Raw genomic sequence first — 23219 nt, 5'->3', positions numbered from 1 at the left:
GCGTGAAGCCTGCGTCCTTGGGCTCACGTCCCGGGATCACAGTGGCCACAACGGGCTTCAGTGGCCAAAACAGCAGGGCTTCATTCCCACGTGGAATTTCTACAAAAGTGTTCACGGATCTTTTCAATTCTCTCAGCTACTTCTGTCCACCCGGAGCCCCAGAGATATCACCGTGAGTTATGTTATTTGATCAAAAACGAGGGAAAGGGTTAAACCTCAGGAACCTTAACATCAGGATTGGGGATTCCATTCTCCCAAGGCTCAGCCTCGGCACAACAAGCGGGATCAGTCCTGACCGCAGGCCAGGCTGTGAGCTGGGGGACACCAGCACTAGGAGGCCGACAGGCAGACCACGCACGTTCAGACCAGGACGCAGGGCTCTGCCTCCGAAGCCGGGGGGTGGTGGGGGGAGCACCGAGCGCGCGCTCAGCAGCTCAGACGCGAGGACACGGTGGCCCAAACGCTGGAAAGGACCAAGCCCCGCAGACGCCCGGGGACAGACCGACCAGCAGCGAAAGCAACACAAACAAACAGCTGGACAGCTCGTCGCTGCCGCGCACATCCCGCCACAGACGGCGGATGCAGCCAGCATTCGCTCTCTCCTCCTGGGGGCAGGGGGTGGCAACTACATTGCTGACTCCTCTGTAGAATGTACCCCCTGAAAACAGCTTTGGAGTATTCATTTGAGATTAACTGCCTTTGGGGTGCCTGTCACATTGAAGCAGGTAACTGAGACACACAAACAAAGCCTGTGCTCTCAGCTCAGTGCCGGGTCCTACAATGCCAGCTGGCAGTGCAGCTACTCCGAACCCGGAGCGACACGTGCAGCACACTGGGACAGCTTTGTTTTATTTTTAGGATGCTGACGCTCACGGCTGGTTATCTGTTTTCTCTGTGGGAAGTCCCCTCTGTCAGCAGAGGGGAGACCTTGAAATCCCCGTGAACTACAGGAAAAGATCAAGCCTAACTTGCCAGCCAAGAACAGTGCTGTCACCCTGGGGACCCCCCCCCCCCCAGGGCTCTCCGACTACGCAACTGGTGAACAGAAAAATTAACAGTGTGAAAGTGACCTGAGTCTGATAAATCAGATTCATCTCATCTCAGTGACTCCCAGGGCAAAGTCCACCATAAATCCAAGCACACTTATACTTTTGCCAGTTTGGAAACATAATTCAACTCCTCCACAAAGAAACTAAAATACAGTTCTGAATACCAAGGTTCTCATGACTTAATCATTATATTAAATCCTAGATCTGGAAGGAAAACAGTCATTTTACAGAACAAGTTGCCGTTAAATGAAAGTGTAAGCATCTAACCGCAGCGCTGCGGGCACCAGGTGCACCGTTTACTGTGCACATCCACGCTGCGTGTCTCACGCTGCACGTGTGTTACCAGAATCAGAATGTTCCAAGCACAAAGCTTTGGACGGTCACACCAGGAGGTGGTACATTCCTAAGGAGGTCTCAGCTATGGAAAACACCTGTTTCTTCTATTAATAGCTCCGTTTTCAGGCCTTGTGTTCGTCTGGACACATCCTCACATGGAGGGGAACACATGGCAAAGTGGAGTGCATTTTTAAAAATGGCTGTTGAAATAAAAGCTGTCGCTGGGTTGGTAGAAATGTCACAAAATCTCCATTATGACTGCTGCCAATGTGTTCACTCTCCTCAGAGAGAGTGGACAGGAGGCCCGTCATGTTGACAAGGGAGGCCTGCACTCTCCATGAAGCTGGAGCCTCCTGGAGGTGACTGCGCTGGTGCAGGGGATGGGCCCTGGGTGAAGACGGCCTGACTGCAGCTCGCGCTGTGTGACCTTAACCAGCTCACTACTGACCCTCTCTGAACCTCAGTTCCTCACCTGTCAACTAAGAAGAGCAGACCTGTGCTCCTGCGAGAGTCACTGCGAGTTAAAGGAACGGCAGAGACAAGCGCTGCGCACTCACTCAGCAGACCCTGAGCAACCCAGTGACACTTAGCATCTGCTGCTCGCTCGTCCTCTCGGCTGGCTCTGAAACTGAAACCCGGGGTCCCTCATGGCTAGGGAGTCTCTTAGCTCATTCCAGCCAATGAAATGTGCAGGGACATGTGAGACAGGCAGGGCAAGTGCTGGTACCAGGAGGCGTCTCCACATGGCGGGCTGGCCATGAGTTTAATTCTCTCTCTTGCTGTGTACTTGTGCTCAGCCAGAATTTTCCAGAATAAATTTGTGTTTCAGCGTAATAAAGAAAAAACAAAGTTACAGAATAGATAAAAGGAAGCCACATGTAAGAGACAGAAAACTCTGCACTCACACTCAAAGTTATTTTGCTTATAAAGCAGCTAAAAGATTATCACCCACTTCACAAAGTAAATACCAAGTAAAAATGAATCTTTATAGTGTCTTTCCATTATTATTAACAAAATTTAATGTATCTGTTAGACACTACCAGAAAACACACAGCAGTGCGCCTCCTGCAGCCGAGATGGTTTCCTGGCAGGGACTCTGACCAGAAGAACATCAGCACATGCAGAGCACAAGCCCACATGAAATGCCACACAACACATAACCTGGGCACAACGGTTCCGGAAAAGTGATCTTTAAGAAGCCCCCCAGCTGCCCACATGCTGCCTGCTGCCGATGGAGCGTCTCACCTGTTTTTCATCAGCCTCAGCTCTCGTTTGCGTGTGGCCTCCTCTGCGAGCTGCTGGGGGCTGTGCAGGCTTCCCGGAGATGCAGCCATCACCACACCCTGAGGCAGAGCCGTAGCTGGGGCCCGGATCTGGTAAGTAGGCATGTCACCAGTGGCGGCTGCAACAAAACGAAATGTCACAAGTTATATAAACCATGTTTGACTTGGTAGTTTATATAAAACTCATGTCTTTTCACTCGTAAGAGTGTCTGGCTGATGTTTAAGACAACAGTTCTGAACGTCATGGAAACCTTAGGCATCAGAGATCTCCTGCCGCACTCGGGACAGTGACACCTCGCCTCCCCATGCATGTAACAGAAAAATGCCCTAACGCATTTTAGAAAGGTTTTCATCAAAGGCTTTACAACTGATAATTCATTTAGCCTGAAAACCAGTGGTGTGCTGCCAAGTGCATAACCACCAGCTCTCACGGGGAGGAAGCCCTGATCTGCAGTGTTTATCGAGTCCCATGACGTTAACAGTCCGATCGTGGCCAAGCTACCAGCATGACTTCACCGAGTGGAGAGCTGGAGGGACATACACAGAAGTAGCACACTGTGCAGATACAGTGGGCGTAAGCAACCTCAAGGGCAGAGAGAAAATTATCAGAAATAGGGAGTTTTGAGTATTAATGTTTTTAATGCAATTTATTTGTTAAAATAAAAGTATTCATATATATTTAATTTTTAATAATGGCTGTTTTTGCAACAGGTTCATAAAAACCCTGAAAATTTACTCATTGGCTCCAGCAAACCAGTGGGAACTGGCCCTAGCACGTCACTGCAGAAATTTTAATGAAGCAGAACATCTCCATCTCCTGAGTGTCCCAGGTAAGAGATTTTCCTAAACCCCACATCATGCCTGAAGCAGCACTGAGTCTCTTTAAGTGCAAGTTTTATTAACAGAAGATGACTGACGTACTGGAAGGAAGATACTAGCTTACTGTATTTTCAACTTAAAAACGAAAACAAAGTAAGAAACTGGAAAGCTCTCCTTAAAACTGGTTTCTCTGGGGAATGATAATTTTTGTCTTTCTTAGGTTTGTTGGGATAATAATACATTTCTAAGTATTCATTTTTTACAACACACTTTCTAATTATAGTATAGTAATAGTTAAATGACAGATTTTATATTTATTTAGTATTCAGATTGAATACTAAATTTAAGTCCTCAAAGTGTCCTAATTTAATTTCAAAATCTGTCTATCTATTGCCATAAACATAGCTTCCTAGAAAGGACAGATGGATTTAGCAGTTAAACATGTTGCCACCACCAGTGTTTCAGCTTGGAGGATGTATGGTCCAGATTAGACACTCTGATATTACAAAATGCATGCTCTCTCAAAGCTAAATGCAAGGAAAAGATTTTTTTAAATGATCAAATCCTATAAAAATTGGTCTGAACCTAATGCCAACTGAAACATGAAATATATCACTGCCATATTTCATTAAAATGTATTATACCCACTGAGTAAGAACTGAAATTTTACCCAAAAAGGAGACAAAGACTTTTTCACTTAAATGGAATTATTTATTATCACTGAAAACAACCAAGCAGTTTAAAAGGTTAGTCAAAAATTGATCTATGTGCTTCTTTGGGGTAAATGCCAGTTTTTTTCCCTCTAGGGCTCAAGAATTAGGTAAAAGAATAAAAATAGGGCTTTGGGTGAATATCACTACAGGTCTTCATACGATTTTTTTAAAATATCATTTATAAGATTCTTCCTTCTACATCTAATTTAATAAACAATGGTGATAAATAGTAACTGATGGATGCAATGATCACCACCAAAAACTCTATGAATAAATTTGGAAAAAATCCAAAATTTGTTTTTGTGACTATTTAAAATGCTATATACACAGATGTCTCATTATATGTCATAGGAAATTTAGAAATATTTGGAAATACTTAAGATCACTTTAAAAATCAGTTATCAATTGTTAACTTACTAAAGTTTTTTAATGGAGGGACTGGGGATTGAACCCAGGACCTTGTGCATGCTGAGCACATGCTCTACCTCTGAGATACCAACACCCCCTTAAAGATTTGTTAAAATATTTTAATCGTCTTGTCAGAGGAGACAGAACGATGCTCAGAACAATAGAGTTCTGTCCTCTTCTCTTTCCTCACCTCCAGAGAAGGCAGTTAGGGGACAATGAGGGTTAAACAATGAACAGCTGGAGAGACGAGACTTTCTAAAACTGGAACGATGGCAGTGACGAATAAGAAGTCCCCGTGTGTCACCCGTGTGTCACCATGCTGACGTCTGCAGGCAGCAGGGACGCCAAACTCTGCTCACAGAGGGACAATGAAATGCCCAGAAAGGCAAATGGAGTTCATTCCCTGGTCTTAAAACCAGAAATGATTCTAAACTTTCGCCCATTTCCAAAAGCTGAAAAACTCTCCAAGGACCAAACCCTGAAGGATTTCTGCAGTTTCAAAAGGAGAATTCTTAAAACATTCTGAGCAGCAGCTCGGGGAAAAAAACATCACTTTAAAATGAGAACTTGGAAGAAAATGATACGTCTGAATTTATCAGTTCCAGGATATTAGCTAACAAATTGGGTTTTAATTATAATTTTCCGGACATAGTACATAATCATTTTATCTCCTTCAACAAAAATCAGATTGCAGCTCATAAGTTCAAACCAGAAATGGGAATTAGTATACATTAGTATAATTTCAGTAACATCCCAAAGAACCTGTAAGATGGCACACTTCTGACGGTCCCTGAATGAGCATCTATGGCAGACCCCACATACTCAACGTGGTCGTGTTAGTGCGTGTTAGTAAGATAAGAGCAAAGAGAATCTCCTGTTTTGAGGAAATCCAAATGTCAAAGTTTTGTTTTTGAAACATGTCACAAGGTAGTTTTTATCTTTGCTTCAGTTTCCAATGTCATGGACTCAGGGGTGGAGGCTCACAGTCCTGGGCACCACACTACATTCTCTGACGACAGAGTCTGCTCCCTGTCCCCCTACAAAGGCCAGTTCCTGTTCCAAGTGCTGAAAGTGTCCAAATTACTTATTTTAGAATTTCATTGTGTAAATTGTTTCCGAAAATAAATGGGTCATCATTGGGGGCTTTAAACTCATGATTGAAGAAAGAAAAGAGAGAGAGATGTATGTACTCATTTTACTCTAAGGCAGCCAACTTTAAACACACGTCAGGGGCATCTTCCCTGCCTGGTACCCCAGGACCCAGTGCGGTCCTTGGCACATGACGGGTGCTTGGCGAGACTACTTGTGCCCCACAAAGTAAATCCAGAACTGCCCAAGGTTTTGCAAAAGCCCACTGTCATTTAGAATGTTTAAACTGAGTGGTATTATTATTATTATGGACTATAATTAGCTCTTATTATTATAGCTAAGTCTTTAACACTAAGACATGGAAAGCTCTGGAAGCTGCCATGTATTTATTCAAACTGGCCTTTCTTACTTCTTTTTTCTTAAATTTTTTTAATTTTGTGGGGGGTTGGTAATTAGGTTTACTTATGTATTTATTTTTAGAGGGGGTTCTGGGGACTGAAGCCAGGACCGTGGGTATGCTAAGCCTGCACTCTACCGCTGAGCCACGCCCTCCCAGCTAAAGGCATTATTTAAGTCTTCCCTTAGATACCAGTCATCTAACCTGGCATTTTAGAAGCAGAGGAGTTCTAATTACAGTGTGTTTCCTACCATCTAACTCCTGACATACAAAAAAAAGCTTTAGGTTTAGTATCAACATTTCACGGGAAACAAAACTCCTAGAACGCTCAGTTCTGGTCAGGAACTTCATACCTCTGTTTGCGAGCTTTAAACACAGTACAGCAGAAAAAGCATGAGATTTGGAGTCTGGGTTCTAGTCCAGCTCTGCCACTTACCAGCCATGTGACTTGGGGCAAGTTCAGTTTCCTCATCTGTAAAATGGGGACACATGATCTCATGTAATACTCACAAAAGACCCTGCAAAGTATGTCAAAGTGTCTAGCACAGTGCCTGGCACATGGTAGGCATCCAGCAAATGTTAGTTCCCCTCCTCTTCCCTTCCTTAAGTTCTGAAAGACAATGTTCCAAATCATGCTTACACGGTATATTAGTTAAAAGGCAGATAGCAACCATAAATATATTTTCCCCTGGAGTTTCCCTTCTAACAGAATGATTAAAATGTGTGGCTCTTTTTTCTTATTTAACTTAATACACCTCTTTAAAAACTTGCAAAACTTCTACTCGAGTTTATTATATCCCTAGAGAATAAATTACAAAAAGATACTATAAAATATCCTTTTTAGTGTATGTAATTTAAAAGAGACCATGGAAGGTGGAGGCTCTCAAATCACCAAACAATACAATCTCATCAGACTGGTAACAAGAAAAGTGAAAACCTCACTAGTCAGAGGTGTTTGTTTTGAGGAAAGGAAGGAAAGAAGGAAGGAAGAAAGGAAGGAAACACCCAGCCGGATGCGTACCTATCTTGGTAGCTTCCACAGTGACCGATGATCAGACCCCCGGTGGTGACAGGACGGGCCTGTCTGTCCTGAGCTTGCCGTGGCACTGAGCATGGCAGCAGAACAGACGCACTTTCATCGTGCAGCTCCTGCCTTCACGTGTATCATTTCGCTACGTGTCGCTGACCCCAAAGGCACTAAGGTCAGGAGTGACGGAGGGGACCTGGAGGTGGTACCTGGACGCCGGGGCTTCATTCCCTCCAGCAGACGACTGGCACCTTCACTGTTCTCTGTTGTCCCTCCCACACCAGTGCTGCTCACGCCCAAATCAGGCCAGTCCTCGCCTGGGGCCTCACACGTGCAGAGACCTGCCCTCCTGTGCTCCACTCTTTCCAGGAAGATTAAATCTTACATAAATCTCACTATTTAACCACTGAATATTTTCAAGTTTGTTACAAAGACTGTAACACACAGACCACAAGCAATCTAGCCAGCGCGTATTTTTTTATTTTAAGTTACACATAAGGGACCTTCCTGAGTGTTTTATTCAGTGAAACTCTTAAAAGTTAAAAAAAAAAGTCTATATAAAAGGTGATAAATTAAGAATATTGAAATTTAAAGTTCTATATAAGACCAAGTATATGCTCAACTGTCCTATGAGAGTAGTAATAAATATTCCACAGATTTGCATTTTGACTCCTTAACATGGTGCTAACTTCACTTTGTGTCTTTATAAGCGGCGTGCGGCACATCCTCTAACTCATCTAACAGCAGCGTGAATTTACCGATGTCAGGCGAGTTCTGAGTAGCACTGTAATGTGGTGTGAACAGAACCAGACGAGGAGTCTGAAAATCCAAACAGGTTCACCATTTGCTCACTTTGGGAGCTAGAAGTCCCTCCCCACGCTGACCGCTCTCCGCTGAGTGCGCCCTAGTCTGTGCTGAGCGCACCAGTGAGAGCTCTGCATCTCACTGACCTGAGGGCACTGCTCCTCTTGGGGAAACACGGTTTCCAAAGGTGGCCTGTCCCAATCCTTTTACCTGGATCCACCTGACAGCTTCTCTGACAGCATTCACCACATTTGTACTTATGTTTCTTTGCAACATTAAGTGATTTTTTAAAGTTTGCATAAATGCAAAGTATCATAATGATTTTTTTAGGCAATATAGTCATATATGCAGATAAAACCAGGCAAAGTAAAACAATTATCCCAATTACATTTCATTAAGTTTTTTTCAAAATTAGTGAGGAAATAGCATAAAGGCAGTGTCCGTGTACTCTCCACACAGGTTTGGAGTTTTATGGAAACTTAAGGTAGACGAGTGACTTGTCATTTTCACTTCCAACATGATCATAACCAGATTTGCTGCGAACTTCAAGAAGCTGTCACAACCCGACCCAAACCATTCTTCTGTATGGAATTTCCAAACAAAAACCTTTCCAGCAGCCTCCTTCCACGAAGGTGGATGTATCATTATTCTTATGCATCAAGTATCAACCCAGATACTGTTTTCAGCTTTGAATAAGTTGTAACATTTGTTTTTTAGCAATTCAGAAATCCAGGCTCAATATACTGTATTAAGAGTTTTCTAGGCTTGGAGACTACAATTAGGCTGCTAAACACAATCAGTTTATGAATAAGGCCCAAAACCAATGTCTAGTAAACACTTAAACTACACCCAGCACAATCAGTTCTGTAATAATAGAAACTATACATCTTCATCCCCATTCCAGTCCATGGTCATATAAGCAAATGCCCCGAAAGCCTTTTCCAGGCCAGTCATTATTTGGAGACTGACTTTGGTCTAGATCAGTTTTTCAAAGTCTAAGTTGTAGATCATGAATAGTTGATCAAATCAATCTCATGGGTCAAGAATAGCATTTAAAAAAGGACAGAACAGAAAAGTAGGAGTACCTCACATACAGTCAAGGATAAGCACTCTTTTTGAAACGTGGTTTATATAAATATGCTTGTTTTATGTAAACACACATACACACAGAGGTCTACTGCATCATGATAAAATGTGGGTCATGGTCAAAGTCTACAAGCCAGACATGTAGCTCACAGCTCAGTCTCGGTTCACCAGTCCACACAGGGGATGGGGACAGTGGGGGAGGGTACCTGGAACTGAGGCGCCAAAGGTGGTCCCAAAGCTGCCCTCCCACACCTTCACAAAAGCCCCTGCATATCCTTTGCTCTTTGGGCTCCCCAAAAGAGGAAATAAAATTTGCTTTTCATTTTCAAATAGCACTTTAAATAGAATTGATTCTGTGAGAACTCAGCAGATTTCCAAAAATAATGATTTCCAGAAGCACAATGAGGTCTTGTGAAAAAAGTCTGACATCTAAAAATTTCAGCATTTTGAAAATTTAAATTGTAATGGATAGGCATTACAGGTGAAATTGGAAAAAATCTTTCCAAGGGTGGCATGTCCACGCTGTAAAATTAAATGTGTAAAAATGTTCACTTATTTATGAGCAACAGTTTAAAATTTTATGTAAATTTTTACTTTAAAATTTAATATTTAAATATATTCTGTGCCTTTTCAAATCATTTAATTTTATTTTTTGTTACAATTCTCTCACTCATGTTTGGACATGAGAATTGGAACTGAAGGTTTATTAAATAAAGATGTAAGAAACAACTAATAATTTTTAGAAAAGAAATAGGCACAAAAACGCCTTTTGGTCCTGAGAATCATGTGACATGCAGTATTTGAGATTAGTTTAAGCCCACCTATATCTTACAATAAATCTGTTATTTGGGGGCTTCTGCAATCTATAGCACCTCAAAAACTTCTTTGGTAAAAACGACCTAACAAGGGCTTTTCTTGCTCAAGACAATGGAATGTTCCCATCCAAGAAGGGAGACCTCAGGGAACAGCTAAGGAGCAGAGAAGCGGTTCGGGAGGGAATTCAACCTCGGCTCAGTACTGGGCTGGCCACTTCAAGTAACCCGGTCACAGGCACTACCTGTAACTGGAAGCACGGCCCCTGGAGAGAGCAGCAGGCAGGGGCGGGCGGGGGCAGGTGAGAGCAGGTGAGGGGGTGGGGTAGGTGGGGTAGGGGAATGGGGGTAGTTGGGGGCGGGTGGGTGGGATGGGGGTAGTTGGGGGCGGGCGGGGTGGGATGGGGGTAGGTGGGGGAGTAGGTGGGGGCGGGCGGGACGGCACCTCCCCTACCGGCGCTAGCGGGCGCTGCTTCCCGGCACCTGCTCGGGCCGCACACTTACCTGCGGCCCCAGGTCCGGGCGAGGCCGAGCGGCGGTGGGGGCGCACCGGGGCCCCACCTGCGCGGGCGGCCGGGCGGCCGGGAGGGCAGGGTGACTCAGGCCCTGCGTGACCGGCTGACGTCAGTGTCCGCCCGGCTGCCCGCGGCTGACTTCCAGCCCCCGCCGCGCCGGTTCCAGGAAAGGCCGTGACGCCACCTCTGGACCAGGACTGAGCGGCCGCCGCACAAACCCCCCGACGCCGGTGTCCAGCCGGTCCTGCAGCTCTGATCCGACACCGCAAGGGAATCGGAAGCTGCCTTTTTCACGAGTCGAGCAGAATGTGCGTTACCGCGCAGCTGCGCTGGGTCCGCAACAGGTTGCAGGTGAAGCAACAGCTGATTTCAGCGGCGAGACGCGCGGAGGGGGCCAGGGTCGGTCCGCGCCGTCAGCGGCGCAGCACGTACCGGGCAGCGGGCACCGGGCACCGGGCAGTAACGCGCCGGCCCCCTAACCGCGCCGGGCACTCACGCTTCCAGAGTAAAGAAACTTCTCCCTCCTCGGCTGCTAGAAGTTAGCACTTTCCCGAACACCAGCGGTCCCTACATCGTTCTTCTAAACTTCAACCCAAATCCGCGGCATCTGACTCCCCGCTGGAACTCTCACCTGTGTCGTCCCCAGTCACGGCCATGACGGGCCCCGCGCGCACCGCGCCGCCGGACCGCGCGCCGGCGCCGAGTGTTCCAGGCCAGCGGCGCGCGCAGGGCGAGGGGGCGTTGGCGTCACCGTGACGTCCCCGGCCCCGCGCTGCCGTCAGTGCCCTTTGTCACAGGCCGGCTCCCCGAAACCAAACCCTAGCAACCCTTCCTGTGACGAACCAGCTCAGTGCTCTGGTGTCTCGTTTTTACATAAAATTCCGCTGAGTTGGGCTCCGGCAAAAAAAAAAAAAAAAAAAAAAATCTCCTTAGCATGAAGAATGACATGTTACAGGGGCTGCTGCTTTATCATTGTTCTGTCCAAGGTTTCTAAGAAGCCAAAGTGGTTATAAACCCTACATATTTTTCATAACTCATAGAAGCAGAAAACTACTGATTAACAACTGAAGGGGGAGGGCAGAGCTCAGTGGCAGAGTACGTGCTTATCAGCACGCGCGAGGTCCTGCCCCTGGACCGCCAGTAAAAAAAGGGAGTAAAGAAATAAACCTAGTTACCACCCCCTGCACACACACACAACTGACAATCAGCCAGAAAAACACTGTGAAACACAGAAGCAGACACTTCTAAATGTTCACCAATACTCTAAATCGACCAAGTAAGAAATAGCCAGCTACCTTAGTTCACTAAACACATTTTTATTTGCTACAACACCATAAAATCCAGCCTTTCCTAAGATGATACAGAATTTGCTAATTTCACTTGCAGGGAATAGATACTTAAATTTTAAAAATTCACTGTGCCAAAGTAGCAAGTACTAAATAGCATTTTTCCATAAAAATTAGAATAAAACATATGAATTTGCTGTTATTCAAACTTTTTCACCCACAAAAACAGCTATTTCATGTGGCTAGGTCTAATATACTAGCTTACTAAATTAAATATCCTTGAAAAGAATATTGTGATTTTGAAAAATCACAATTACTATTTGTCAGTTTTTTAAAACATGTCCAACTTCATGTGGGTAATTAACAAGGGTTCAGCACACGAACAGCTAGCAATTCAACTGCAAAGTCAGACAGAAGACAGGTGCCTGTTCCACCGTCTGGCAAACCACAGCCCTGGGGGAAATGACACGCATCTCCACCACACAAAGTAAGGGCCGTATCACTGACCTTTATCCTTAGCAGTGCATTTACAAAGCCCATTCCCTGGATAAGTACGAGTCAACCCGACCTTACATCAATGCAAGGGCAGTCCACCACATTTCTGCCTTATTCGAGTAAGCACCTCTAGTAAGACCTCAGGGCCCTTACACTTGGACGCTTAGCAGGTGAAACATCGTGAGGACCCGTGTTTCTAGTCATTCTCCAGAGCACAGAAACTAAAGACACCCTGGCTAAGTCAAAAAGTCCGGGGCCCAACCCAGAATCCAGGGAGGACTTTTCTCCATCCCAGCCACACCTAAGGGCTTGGTTCCAAGAACACGAGTCAACTTTATTTCAAATTCCAGAAATTTCAAGTTGATTTTAATCTCAACATTCCTTTAAATTGGCACTTAGGTGCTCAGTAAAGATTAGTGTTAAAAAAAAAAGGGTGGAGGAAGGAAAGGAAGAAGGGAGGTTGGCTGCGTGGCCGACTGCTGCCATTGGTAAGGTTTCAGTAAACCCCCTGGACCAGACAGACTGGGTTAATCAGCACACAGAACTAGTAGCCTTTTCCCAGAGGAGTGCTTCGCTTTAGCTCAGTAAAGGTTACTGAACATTTATCACGCCAGGGACTGTGCTACGACTAAAGACCCCTGTCCAAACAGAAGTGACCCTGTGGGCACAGGAGGAGCCGGCAGGGGGTCCTGTGAGCCAGACCTGGATGGGGGGGGGGGGCTTCCGAGGGAAGTGCTGGCCCATATGGCACCTGAGCAGTGCCCACCTCTGGGGAAGTGCTCCTGCCAGGGCCCAGGGCCATATGTGAGGGCCCGGAGAGGAGAGGGGGCCTCTCCCGTCACAGGAAGTGACAGAAATGCAGCACAAAAGAGGGAGCAGCAGAGGGAGGAGGCCAGGCCAGGCAGCATGGCCTGGATCAGGCAGAGGAGGGGGCTCTGCCAAGGGTTCTGACCGTGGCTCACAAGTAACAGGCACTCACCAAGAGCTCCAAGCGGGAGGCTGGCACGACCACGTGAATTTTAGAAGCACCACCCCTAACCACAGAAGGGAGAGTCTAGTGGAGAAAGGGAAACGCTGGAGGCAGAGACTTTCGGGTTTAAGCCACAGTAGTAGTTCCCAGAACCCCGGGGAGCGACGAAGAGAGAGCCTGGTGGACAGCAGTGAAGAGACGGTGCTTTAGCAAGGAGAGAGAGTGACAGGCACCACCAGGTTTCTGGCTGAAGCAACAGGGTGGATGGCTCCTGAAACGGGAACAAAAGGAGACCTGGGGTAGAAGGGATGGAAGCAGGCTCTGGACTTCAGGCATCAGAGGTGTGGGCAGGGAGAGGTCACCCAGGGCAGGCACTCAGGCCAGGCGGAGGGGGCCCAGGATGTAACCCTGAGGGCCACCACCACCCTCAGGAGCTGGGTGGAGGAGACTGGAAGAGAGACAGAGCACCAGGGAAGTGAAGGCAGCAGAAGCCAACAGCGCTAAATGCTGCAGAGGGACCCACCTAGAGGAGGACTGAGGCTCCCAGACACTGCTCTGACCTTTCAAGGGGAGGACACGCCGGGAGGTGGGCAGAGTGGGCAGAGAGGAGGGCAAGACCCCATGGACCCTGCTGCTGAACGGACCTAAACTCCTGGCCATTATTATCTTAAAAAAGAAGGAGAAGCAGAAAAGAAAGAAGAGAAGAGAAAAAGGAAAAGGAAAGGGAAGGCAAGGGAAGGAGGAATGAAGACGGGAAGGGAAAAAGCAGACATCTTGTATTTGACATAAACATTCACACAGCATCACAGGGTGATTCACAAAGAATCACGTATTATTAGAAGTAATTAGGGGAGGGTGTAGCTCAAATGGCAGAGAGCATGCTCAGCATGCATGAGGCCCCAGGTTCAATCCCTAGGGCCTCCATCAAATAAATACATACAAACATAAATAAGCCTAATTACTATCCACCCCCCCAAAAATGTAATTAGAGTTCAGGAAGGTTCATGGATAAAAGACAAGCTTTTAAAAAAAAGTATTTTTCCAGCAACAACTAGAAAACGTAACAGAAAGCCACCACTCATCATAGCAACAAAACCATCAAGCATTCAAGAACTAACTGGATACAGAGTATGACAGACTCCTATGGAGAACATTTTAAACCGGTCAAAGAAGTTACGGTCTGAATAAGAAAGACAGTCTGTGCTCTGCTGGTGAAACGTAAATTCATGCAGCCGCTATGGAAAACAGCATGGAGGGTCTTCAGAAAACTAAAACCAGAATTACGATATGATCCAGCAACCCCACTTCTGGTTATTTATCTGAAGAAGATAAAAACACAAACCCAGAAAGACCTCCACACGCCCACGTGCACTGCAGCAGTAGTCACAACAGCGCAGACGTGGAAGCGATCTAATTGTCTATCGACAGATGACCAGGTAAAGCAGATGTATACAAGCGCAATGTAATTTATTCAGCTATAAAAAAAGGAAATTCTGCCGTTTGTGACAATCTAGACAGACCCCCAGGGCAGCGTCATGCCAAGTGAAATCAGTGAGAGAAAGACACGCTGTATGATCTCACTTACATGTGGAATCTAAACAAAGAAAGAAAGAAACCCAAACTCAGACACAGAACACAGACTGGTGGTTGCCAGAGGTGGGCAGTGGGGGTGGGGAAATGGGTGAAGGGGGTCAAAAGGTACAAACTTTCAGTTATAAAATTACTAAGTCCCAGGGATGTGAGGATACTGGGTTGCGTATCTGCAAGGTGCTGAGAGTAGGTCTTAGACGTCCTCATCACATGAAAAATAATCTGTAATTATATATGGTCAAGGATGTGAACTAGACCTACTGTGGTGACCACTTACTGTGACTTACACAAATGTCGACACACCATGCTATACACCTGAAGCTAATATAATGTTATGTGTCAATCACACCTCAACAAAACAAAAGGCTTCAGTTCTCCCTAAATTAATCTGTAAATTAAATGTAATCTCATCCTTGGTTTTATTATATTATTATTACTTGGAAACTCAAACTTATTCCAAATGCATGTGAGAGAACAACAGTTCACAAAAGCTAAAACAGCACTAAAAAAAAAGTTCAAAGAAAAAAAGGGCACTTGTTCTGTGACAGAAAACCCAGGTGGTGTCAGCACGCAGAGCGAGAGAGACCAGACTGCAGGAAAGAAACCCAGGCTGCGCAAGACCCAACGCACAGGGGCGGCGCCCCACATCCATGGGGAAAGGCCTGACTGGTGGGCAGGCAACACGGGCGCCACACATGGAGAAGACATAAGCGTGGTTCCCAGCTAGCACTCACACAGAGGTGGCTTAAGGGCAGAATGTGAAAGGTAAAACCATAAAGCCAGCAAAATCAATGCAGAAAAACATCTTTGTGACTTACAGAAGAAAAAGAGTTCTGAAAAGCTCCAAAGTACCAAACTTATATATACTATCGATGCAAAACATGAGACATTTAAAAAAATCTCCTCCTTAAAGTATCACGTTCTCAGTGGACTTCCCATATAAAAGAGATACAAGAAAAGTGCTTTCTTTATGATTATTCATTTAAACATACAGGGTTCCTGAGTATCGAGGAAACAGAACGGGTGCTTTAATTTTATATTTAAAACATTAAAGTATTGGGAAAATAAAATGGATTTTTTTTAGTCCATAAATGTCACCACTTTAGCTATTCCTACACTTATATTATAGTCCATATTGGCCCCCCAAATACCGAAGAGTAAAGCTAATTATCAAGAGATTTATCAGTTATAATCTGTTTTCTATACTTGTGATACTTTCAAACTAAAAGAACTGATAGTACTCCCCTTAAAATTAGTGCAAGTGAACCGAGGGGAATATAATTAAACTAAAACGCATGGTTTTTGAAAGCTGTACTGAACACATATGGTTATCTGAGCACGACTGAATGAAATTAAAATAATGTATAACTCAGTTTTAATTGAAATCTTAGGTTATCCTAAAAGCTTAAGGCTCTATCCCAACTGTTTGATTTCACTGCTCGCAGCTTCCATAAGAGGAAGAACCTCAGAATTGAAACATACCAAGAATGGTGTAGAGGAAAAACAGCACTGGCTTTGAAATGAGAGGTCTAGAAAGCAGACTTGAGTGCAACAACTGGGGAAAAACCCAAATTCAGTGCATCGTGGACAGGATACTTAAATTTTCCTAGACCAGGCACTAAAAACATACTCAGTACAATGTTTATAACCCCCAAATGAAGAATATTTACTTAATTTAAAATTCATTCAAGTTTCCAACTCCCTTTTTCCATTACGCTACCCTGAATTTAACTTTTCTATAGAGCCAATAAAACCTGCTAAAAGCTGGAAATTATATAATTTATTTAATTTGTTGTTTAATATACTAAGATATTTCTTCTTCAAGCCCCTTTAAGTGTCCCCTTACCCCTCAAATCTACCTGTGTATTTCAGAAAACTATGAAACCTCCAGGGAATGGCATTCTACCGTAACCCCCAGGTACGCTAAACGTATTAGACAAATGACATATACCTTGAACCACCACCTGGCTGCCTGGGACAAAGAACTGCTGTGTGCCATCAGCTGACTGCGCTGCGTACTGTACGATTGTAGCACCTGGCGGAGGAGCTCCTGAGTTTGTCATTGTTAATGCCTGCAGGCCCTGAACACCGTCAGATCCTGGGGTAGAAATCTGGATTGCTCCACCTTGGGCTATAGCAACTTAACAGAAAAAGAAAAGAAATATTAGAGAATTTCAAGATTCGTTTTTAATAACCCCATATTGGAAGCATATACTCTGGGTCTATTTATTACCAAAGCTTCTCATTCTCAGGTTACCCTCAGGTCCCTGTGCTGAGCTGATGAGGGGACCCGCCCGCATGGATAATACTCTGAAAGAGCTCTGGACACTTGAAAATCTCTTACACTCAGAACTGTTTGAAACAGAACTCATGGCATTTGCCTCCTCCCTGGCATCCCTCCACCTAGATATTTAAGAGAAAGCGTGGAGGTGTGGACAGGGAGAGCCTCTTAATCTTCTCCACTCTTTCCTCTATTTTTAGTTACAGAAAAACAACATTCTTCTAACATTTAAGAAATGGCCCATTAAATTCCATTGAGCATTATAATTACAATGAATTTGTACCTTCATTCAGCAAACATTTGTCTAATTTATCATCAAAAGAAAGTATCTCCTAATGGAATATATATTATACATGTTGGCTTTAAAGCTCAAGTCTATAAAACTGTAACCGTTACCACTTTGACTATGTCAGGAGAATCCTGAAATACAAAACATTAAGTTGGAAAGAACCTTAAAAGGTAACTACTGAAAGAATTTGTGCTACAATATTTACCTCTACTAAGCGTCTTGAACAAGAACAGCTAATGGCAACAAACAGGAAGCAGACGTCCTTTTAAACAGTGGGACTTGCCAGCCACATTTAAAAGTTAACACATTAACAGAAAGTTTCAAAAGAATAATTGATCAAACGTTACGTTTTTAAACTTCACTCTAATGGACAAGTAAGTACTGTTGAAAATACCTGAATTGTACATAGTTTAACATAAAGATTATGACGCCATGTTTGAGTTTAAACACTAGAGATTAAGTGGAACCAAGGGCTATCCTTGTTAAAAAGAAGGAAATCACAGCGGGGAGGGCATAGCTCAGTGGTGGAATGTGTGCTTAGCATCGTGAGGTCCTGGGTTTAGTTCCCAGCACCTCCGTTAACAAAAGAAATAAAATTACATATAAATTAGCTAACTAGACTTTACAATGAAGATAAAAATAATACATAATCAGAATAACACAGCGCCTATAAATCAATGTCAGTGCCTTACAGGAGTGTTGTAGCAGTGTCCAGAGCACACCTGAACATTTGAGTCAGTCCCTAACTCTGTAACGGTATCTAAGCAAAGGACCACGTAGGTGACCGCCTGACCTGAGAATCCTGGAGAGAGTAACCACCACCACACACCTTCAGTTCTTTGACCTGCGGTTCTCAGGCTGACACAGAAAGATGGGTTAACTTTTTTTTTTTTTAAGATTTCGACACAGAGGCACCGTCTGGTTCTGTTCGTTGACAGGCTGCTATACGATTGACAGAAACTGAAGAATCAGTTACCAAATGTTAACAGCGCTATGGTTGAGAAACTCGGAGTGATCTCACTTTATTTATCTGGCTCACCTGGAGTCTCACACTCTGTGCACATTTTACAAACAAGCTTTCACCAGGAGTCTCCAGAGATTCCAAGGGTCTCAGGACTTACTCCTTAATAGTAAGAGGATTTGAGAGCAGTCTGAAAAAGGAGGGCTTTAAATCACTCTTCCTCTCTGGACATGAATGAGGTTCACACGTGATCATTTGTGTGAATGCATATTTTCAGTTGAGAGTCTGACGTCATAGAAATGGCACTTTAGAAAGAACACACCCAAGCAGTGTGACCACAAAGCCCAGCAAACAGCAGGCACTCAATAAACAAGATGCATGAAGGGCAATCATCGCCTCAAGATAGAGTCTATAACAACAACTTAGGCCACTTGTGAGCCTAGAAGAGTTCCATGAAGTATGGTTTCCAGTTATAATTATAGAACTGAATTTTCCATATTGACAACACAATTATCAAGCTTTTGAACTAGTGAAAAATCTAAGGTGAGAGCAGTTGCTTCCAAGGATAAGAACCATGAAACAGGTAGATGACAAGGATCCTTTCTTTTTTCTTTTTATACTTTTTCAGTCTTTTTTCCCCCAGTGTTTCCCCATAGTTCCAACCAAACTTCTTTGCTTTCACACTGTGTAAAACTGATTTATCAAGAATCTGTTCCTCTGATCATTTTATTTTCTGGTCATTATATAATTAGATGTGGAAAACAAAAGCCACATACACACACACACACACGCACACACAAGCTGGCTCTAGGAGGGAAACACTTCTGATGAGTCTTGTCCTTTAATCTGGCTTTTATTTTTCACACCAGAGGTGCTCTTGATTTTGGCGTTATCCAACAACAGAGGGCCTTCCCATACAAAGCCTCTCAACTGACAAGAAACAAGATTTCCCAATGTTTCAGGATACCAGAAATACGCTTTGTGGGCATGTGTGTGCATTCAAAAGATTTGAGGAGGAAACTTATTAGGTTACAAAATATTCAAGGATAGCATTAATATGTTTTCAGTAAACACACATCAAGATAAATGGTAGGAAAAACTAAAATGAAATTAACAGAATGAATTTAGTCATATCCTGTTTTAGCTAATTACTATTTTTTAACTTATAAAAATTTTCTAGTGAACAGAAAAGGTGAAAGAATTTTGTGTTATTTACTTTCCCTGCCCACTCATTCCAAATCGTTTGTGTGTGTGTGTGTCTGGAGTATATCTTTTTTTTTTAATTAATTTTTTATTGGAGGTAATTAGGTTTTTATTTATTTATCTTTAATGGAGGTGCTGAGGATTGAACCCAGGATCTCATGCGTGCTAGGCACACACTCTGTCACTGAGCTATACCCTCCCTCTTATGTCTGGCGTATTTCAAAACAAATCTCAGATATCATGTCTGGCTGATCATTTTTAAATAAAATGATTGGCCCCTATCAAGGCCATTAGTGACCAATACAAAAAAAAAAAAAAAAAAAAAAAAACCTCCATCTTCCTTCTGATTTTACTTCAGGGCCTGAGGTTTTATTAATGCTCTCCTGGACAGACACATGCAACTGCGACATCAAAGCTCACACCTTCAGCCACTTCGCTGTTCCTGACGAAGAGTCCACACTGGCCTGTGAATACTGATTAGGACTTAAGCAGCAGTAAGAGTGGTTTATCATTTTATACTTTACGTATACTTGTTTTCCTCAGTAGCATTACAGTTTGATGAAATCATCTAAACTGCATTAAAACTGAGCAGCTCGGTTATATAATCAATTCAGTTCTACCTTAACGCTGTTGCTGACTGGCTCAAGCCTGCTCATGTGTCACCTGCGTGTAGCAGTACCGGGCGGAGGGTAAGGCCTGTTGTCCTGGCTGCTCTGGGACGTCCCTAGCTCCCCCCACCTCCACCCCGATGTCTCAGCTGAGCTACACTCCATAATTAAGCAGGTTGGGCTGTAACCGCAGGCTGAATGTTGAACACAATGACCTTGAAAGAGAGTTTGTCTAGAGAGTATAATTCGTTAATTTACTAAGTGTTTTTCTACTTAGCTTTAGTAGTTAAATAAATGTCTTTATATACATTACTATGTAGTCATGATATTTCATTTCAAATCAGTGTTAAGCCGAGTATGTTCTCACCAAACTTACTGTCCACCATGTAACCAAGATGATATCATACCAACTAGTCTAGGCAGTGAGTTCTTAGAAAATTCCTGGTGTACGGAACTGTTTAAAAAACCCGCCACTTCCACCCCTCACTGCCACTGAGCACTTCCCTCCCAGAGCCTTTAAATATCACTGAGGCAAGGAAAATACTACTTACGGGATGGAAATTCAAAAATTTTGGTAAAATTTTAATTAAAAAATACTATTTTCAGTCTGATATAATCAGTAAAGAGGGCAGAAGAGAAAAATAAGGATGCAAAGCCGAAAAAAAGAGTTCATGACCAAATGAGGAAGTGTGATTCATTTAAATTAAGACTTCACTTGACCTCTTTCTCACTTGATGCTAACATCTTTTTAATCCTAAACCTCTATACATGAGCTAATTCAAATACATAAACTTGTAAATGTTTACTTATCATTTAAAACCATCTGTATTCCAAATTGCAATAAAAAGTTTCATAAATAAAATTTCATTGAATGAACTTTAAAAAGGAATAGCAGACCTTATTCCAGTGAATTCTCAGCTTGAAATTCAAAAAGTGAGCACAAACCAGAACCTGTGAGTACCTGGGCCTTAAAAGCCAAGAGGTGGATGCAGCAGAAGAAAGCCTGAGAGCCCCGGCTGTACCGGGAGCAGCAGCGCTGGGGTTAAGGAGCCAGGCTGGCACTGAGTACACACCTTCCAGGAGGGCTTTGAAAGGAACCTTGGGAGCATGTAAGCAAAATCAGTCCCAAGAATGATAAATGCACCATATTCACTTTAGAATGTGCAAGCCTAGCACACAGACTCCTCTTAGAAGAAGTGGAATCAGAGTGCACTCATTTGTGTCTCCTGAGAATTCTGAATTCTTCAAGCAGTCCACAAAGCTCATGTATCTTTCTTCATTATGGTGGGTTTTCAGGTTGACCCACTTTCCTTCGGGTTTAAGAATGTCAGTAAAGATGGGTTAATAGAGACTCATTCTAACAACATTCCTAGTAAAATAAAGGAGCAAGCAGAGAGACAGGGATGTTTAGAAAAAAAAAAAAAGTTGAAGTCTTGGGTGATAGTCCTTATGAGTAAGGGAAGAGGCTGGGTAAAGCAGATGAAGGGTTCAAAACAACTGTCTTTAGGGAAAATTTAGTGAATTAAGAAACTTCCAACATTTACATTTCTTCACCTGCGACAGCACATACAGAAGAACCACAACTTCGACTCTGGGTTCACTCCCATTTCATGCACGTCTTAAATGTCTCAGGCAGCGAGTACCATTCTTCGCGAGTTCTAAGACTATCCAAACCACCATCTTTCAGAAAGAGTCTCTTGAGACAGAACAGATTTTCTTTGACCGGAGCGACTTGCTGGGCACACAGCAGACCTGTCACCGAGATCTGCACCCCAGTAAAGATTTCACAAGTGCAGCTCACTTTCTTGGTGTTGCAGTAAAGAATCCCTGCCTATTTTAAGTTATTTTCCCTACTCCCAGAAATAGCCTATTCTAACTTTCACTTCTTATTTTTGTGATTGAAAAAATAAGCTGAAATAATAAGCCCAACTTCCGTCAAATACCTCATTTTCAAGTATTAACGTGCCTACTTGTATATAAGAAAACCCGAGTGCATTTATTTTTATTTTATTTCTTCAACTTTGACTCACAAAGGCCTTTTAGTTTAGTTCTTTTGTTTTTAACTCCAAGTAAATCATTATACCAAATTACAAATAAATAACAACAATACTTTATAGGAAAAAAGGAAACAAAGCGATGTTTAGGAGAACGTCATCCATGGATAAAAGTTGAAGAATTAAAAATTTTTTACAATAAAAAGTTACAAAATGGTCTCAAAAATGGGTACATGCAAATACACAGAAAAATCGCCAGAAATCCTAGTAAAATAAACTCCTCCATTCCAAAAACCGAAGGACATTAGTAATTGTTTCTATTTCTAGATACTCAGGAACATTAACACATTAATTTCAGTTGTTATTGCTGGTAAGAAATGATTGATGAACATGGATCTGATGTAGGTATAAATATACATTTACCCTCCAGTTAAAGCAAATGACTTCTAAAGAAAAGTTTGAATGTTAGTATTCACTTTTCAGATGACAGAATTACCAACATAAGTGTCACTAAATGTCTATGAAATGCATGTTTAAAAAAGGCAATATCACTTTTTTGTGAACCAATGAAATGGCAGTTTTTACCTACAGAGAGCACACGAAGGACAACCACACTGCTCACTGAAATTCCTGCCTGCATCTTAGTGTGTGGGTGCAAACTGAGAACCCCAAGTAAGAAATCGTCCATAACTTCTCATGTGGCAAAGAGATAAATGTCTACCTGCTAAACATTCGATTGTCTAGTTCTCAACCAGAAGGGCTGACTCCACTCCTGACACTCACGTGCCCCACCCCAAGGTGCTGCCCCCCTGCAAGTGTGCGCCGGAGCAGGGAACCAGGCTGTGGTGCAGCGGAGGGGAGATGGCAGCCACCGTAACTACGACCAAGGCGCTGCCTCAGCCAGCCAACCGCTCTGGTAAAACCTGTCTTCTCCGTTTGTCTCACGCTAACCCCAGAGTCTGGCAATTAGTGTTATTCCCACTTCACAGACCAGAAACCTGAAATTCGAAACTCTCGCTCTGACCCCGGCAGTGGAGCACAGGGCCGGTGCCGCCTGCCCTAACCCGTCCCCAGCTCCAGCGTTCTCTCCACCCCCAGCACAACTTCACATCACGTCTGTGGGTACTAACCAGGTATGTTAACCCTCAGCCACCCCGCCCAGGTCACTTGTAAAGAGATCAGCGCGGAGCAGCAACAGGACCTG

General features: G+C 43.7%; 1 protein-coding gene across 27 annotated transcripts in view; it reads right to left on the bottom strand.

Moving 5' to 3' along the window:
* CREM (cAMP responsive element modulator) overlaps window positions 1-23219 on the bottom strand; it is a 53738-nt gene that overhangs the window by 2780 nt on the left and 27739 nt on the right. For 8 of the 27 annotated variants that reach the window (XM_074358416.1, XM_074358413.1, XM_074358414.1 and 5 more), the window contains 3 exons: window positions 16631-16819; window positions 6531-6566; window positions 2631-2787 (listed from right to left, as the gene is read on the bottom strand). In XM_074358416.1, coding sequence (XP_074214517.1) covers window positions 2631-2787; window positions 6531-6566; window positions 16631-16819 — 382 coding nt within the window. Of the gene's footprint in view, window positions 1-2630; window positions 2788-6530; window positions 6567-10327; window positions 10463-10969; window positions 11579-16630; window positions 16820-23219 lie in introns of those variants that run through there. The other 19 variants (XM_074358426.1, XM_074358430.1, XM_074358425.1 and 16 more) reach the window with 9 other exon arrangements.

This window comes from Camelus bactrianus, chromosome 35, assembly GCF_048773025.1.
Source record: "Camelus bactrianus isolate YW-2024 breed Bactrian camel chromosome 35, ASM4877302v1, whole genome shotgun sequence".
Lineage (NCBI taxonomy): Eukaryota > Metazoa > Chordata > Mammalia > Artiodactyla > Camelidae > Camelus > Camelus bactrianus.
The sequence above is the reverse complement of the archived record's forward strand: the minus strand, read 5'-3'. Positions and strand labels throughout refer to the sequence as shown.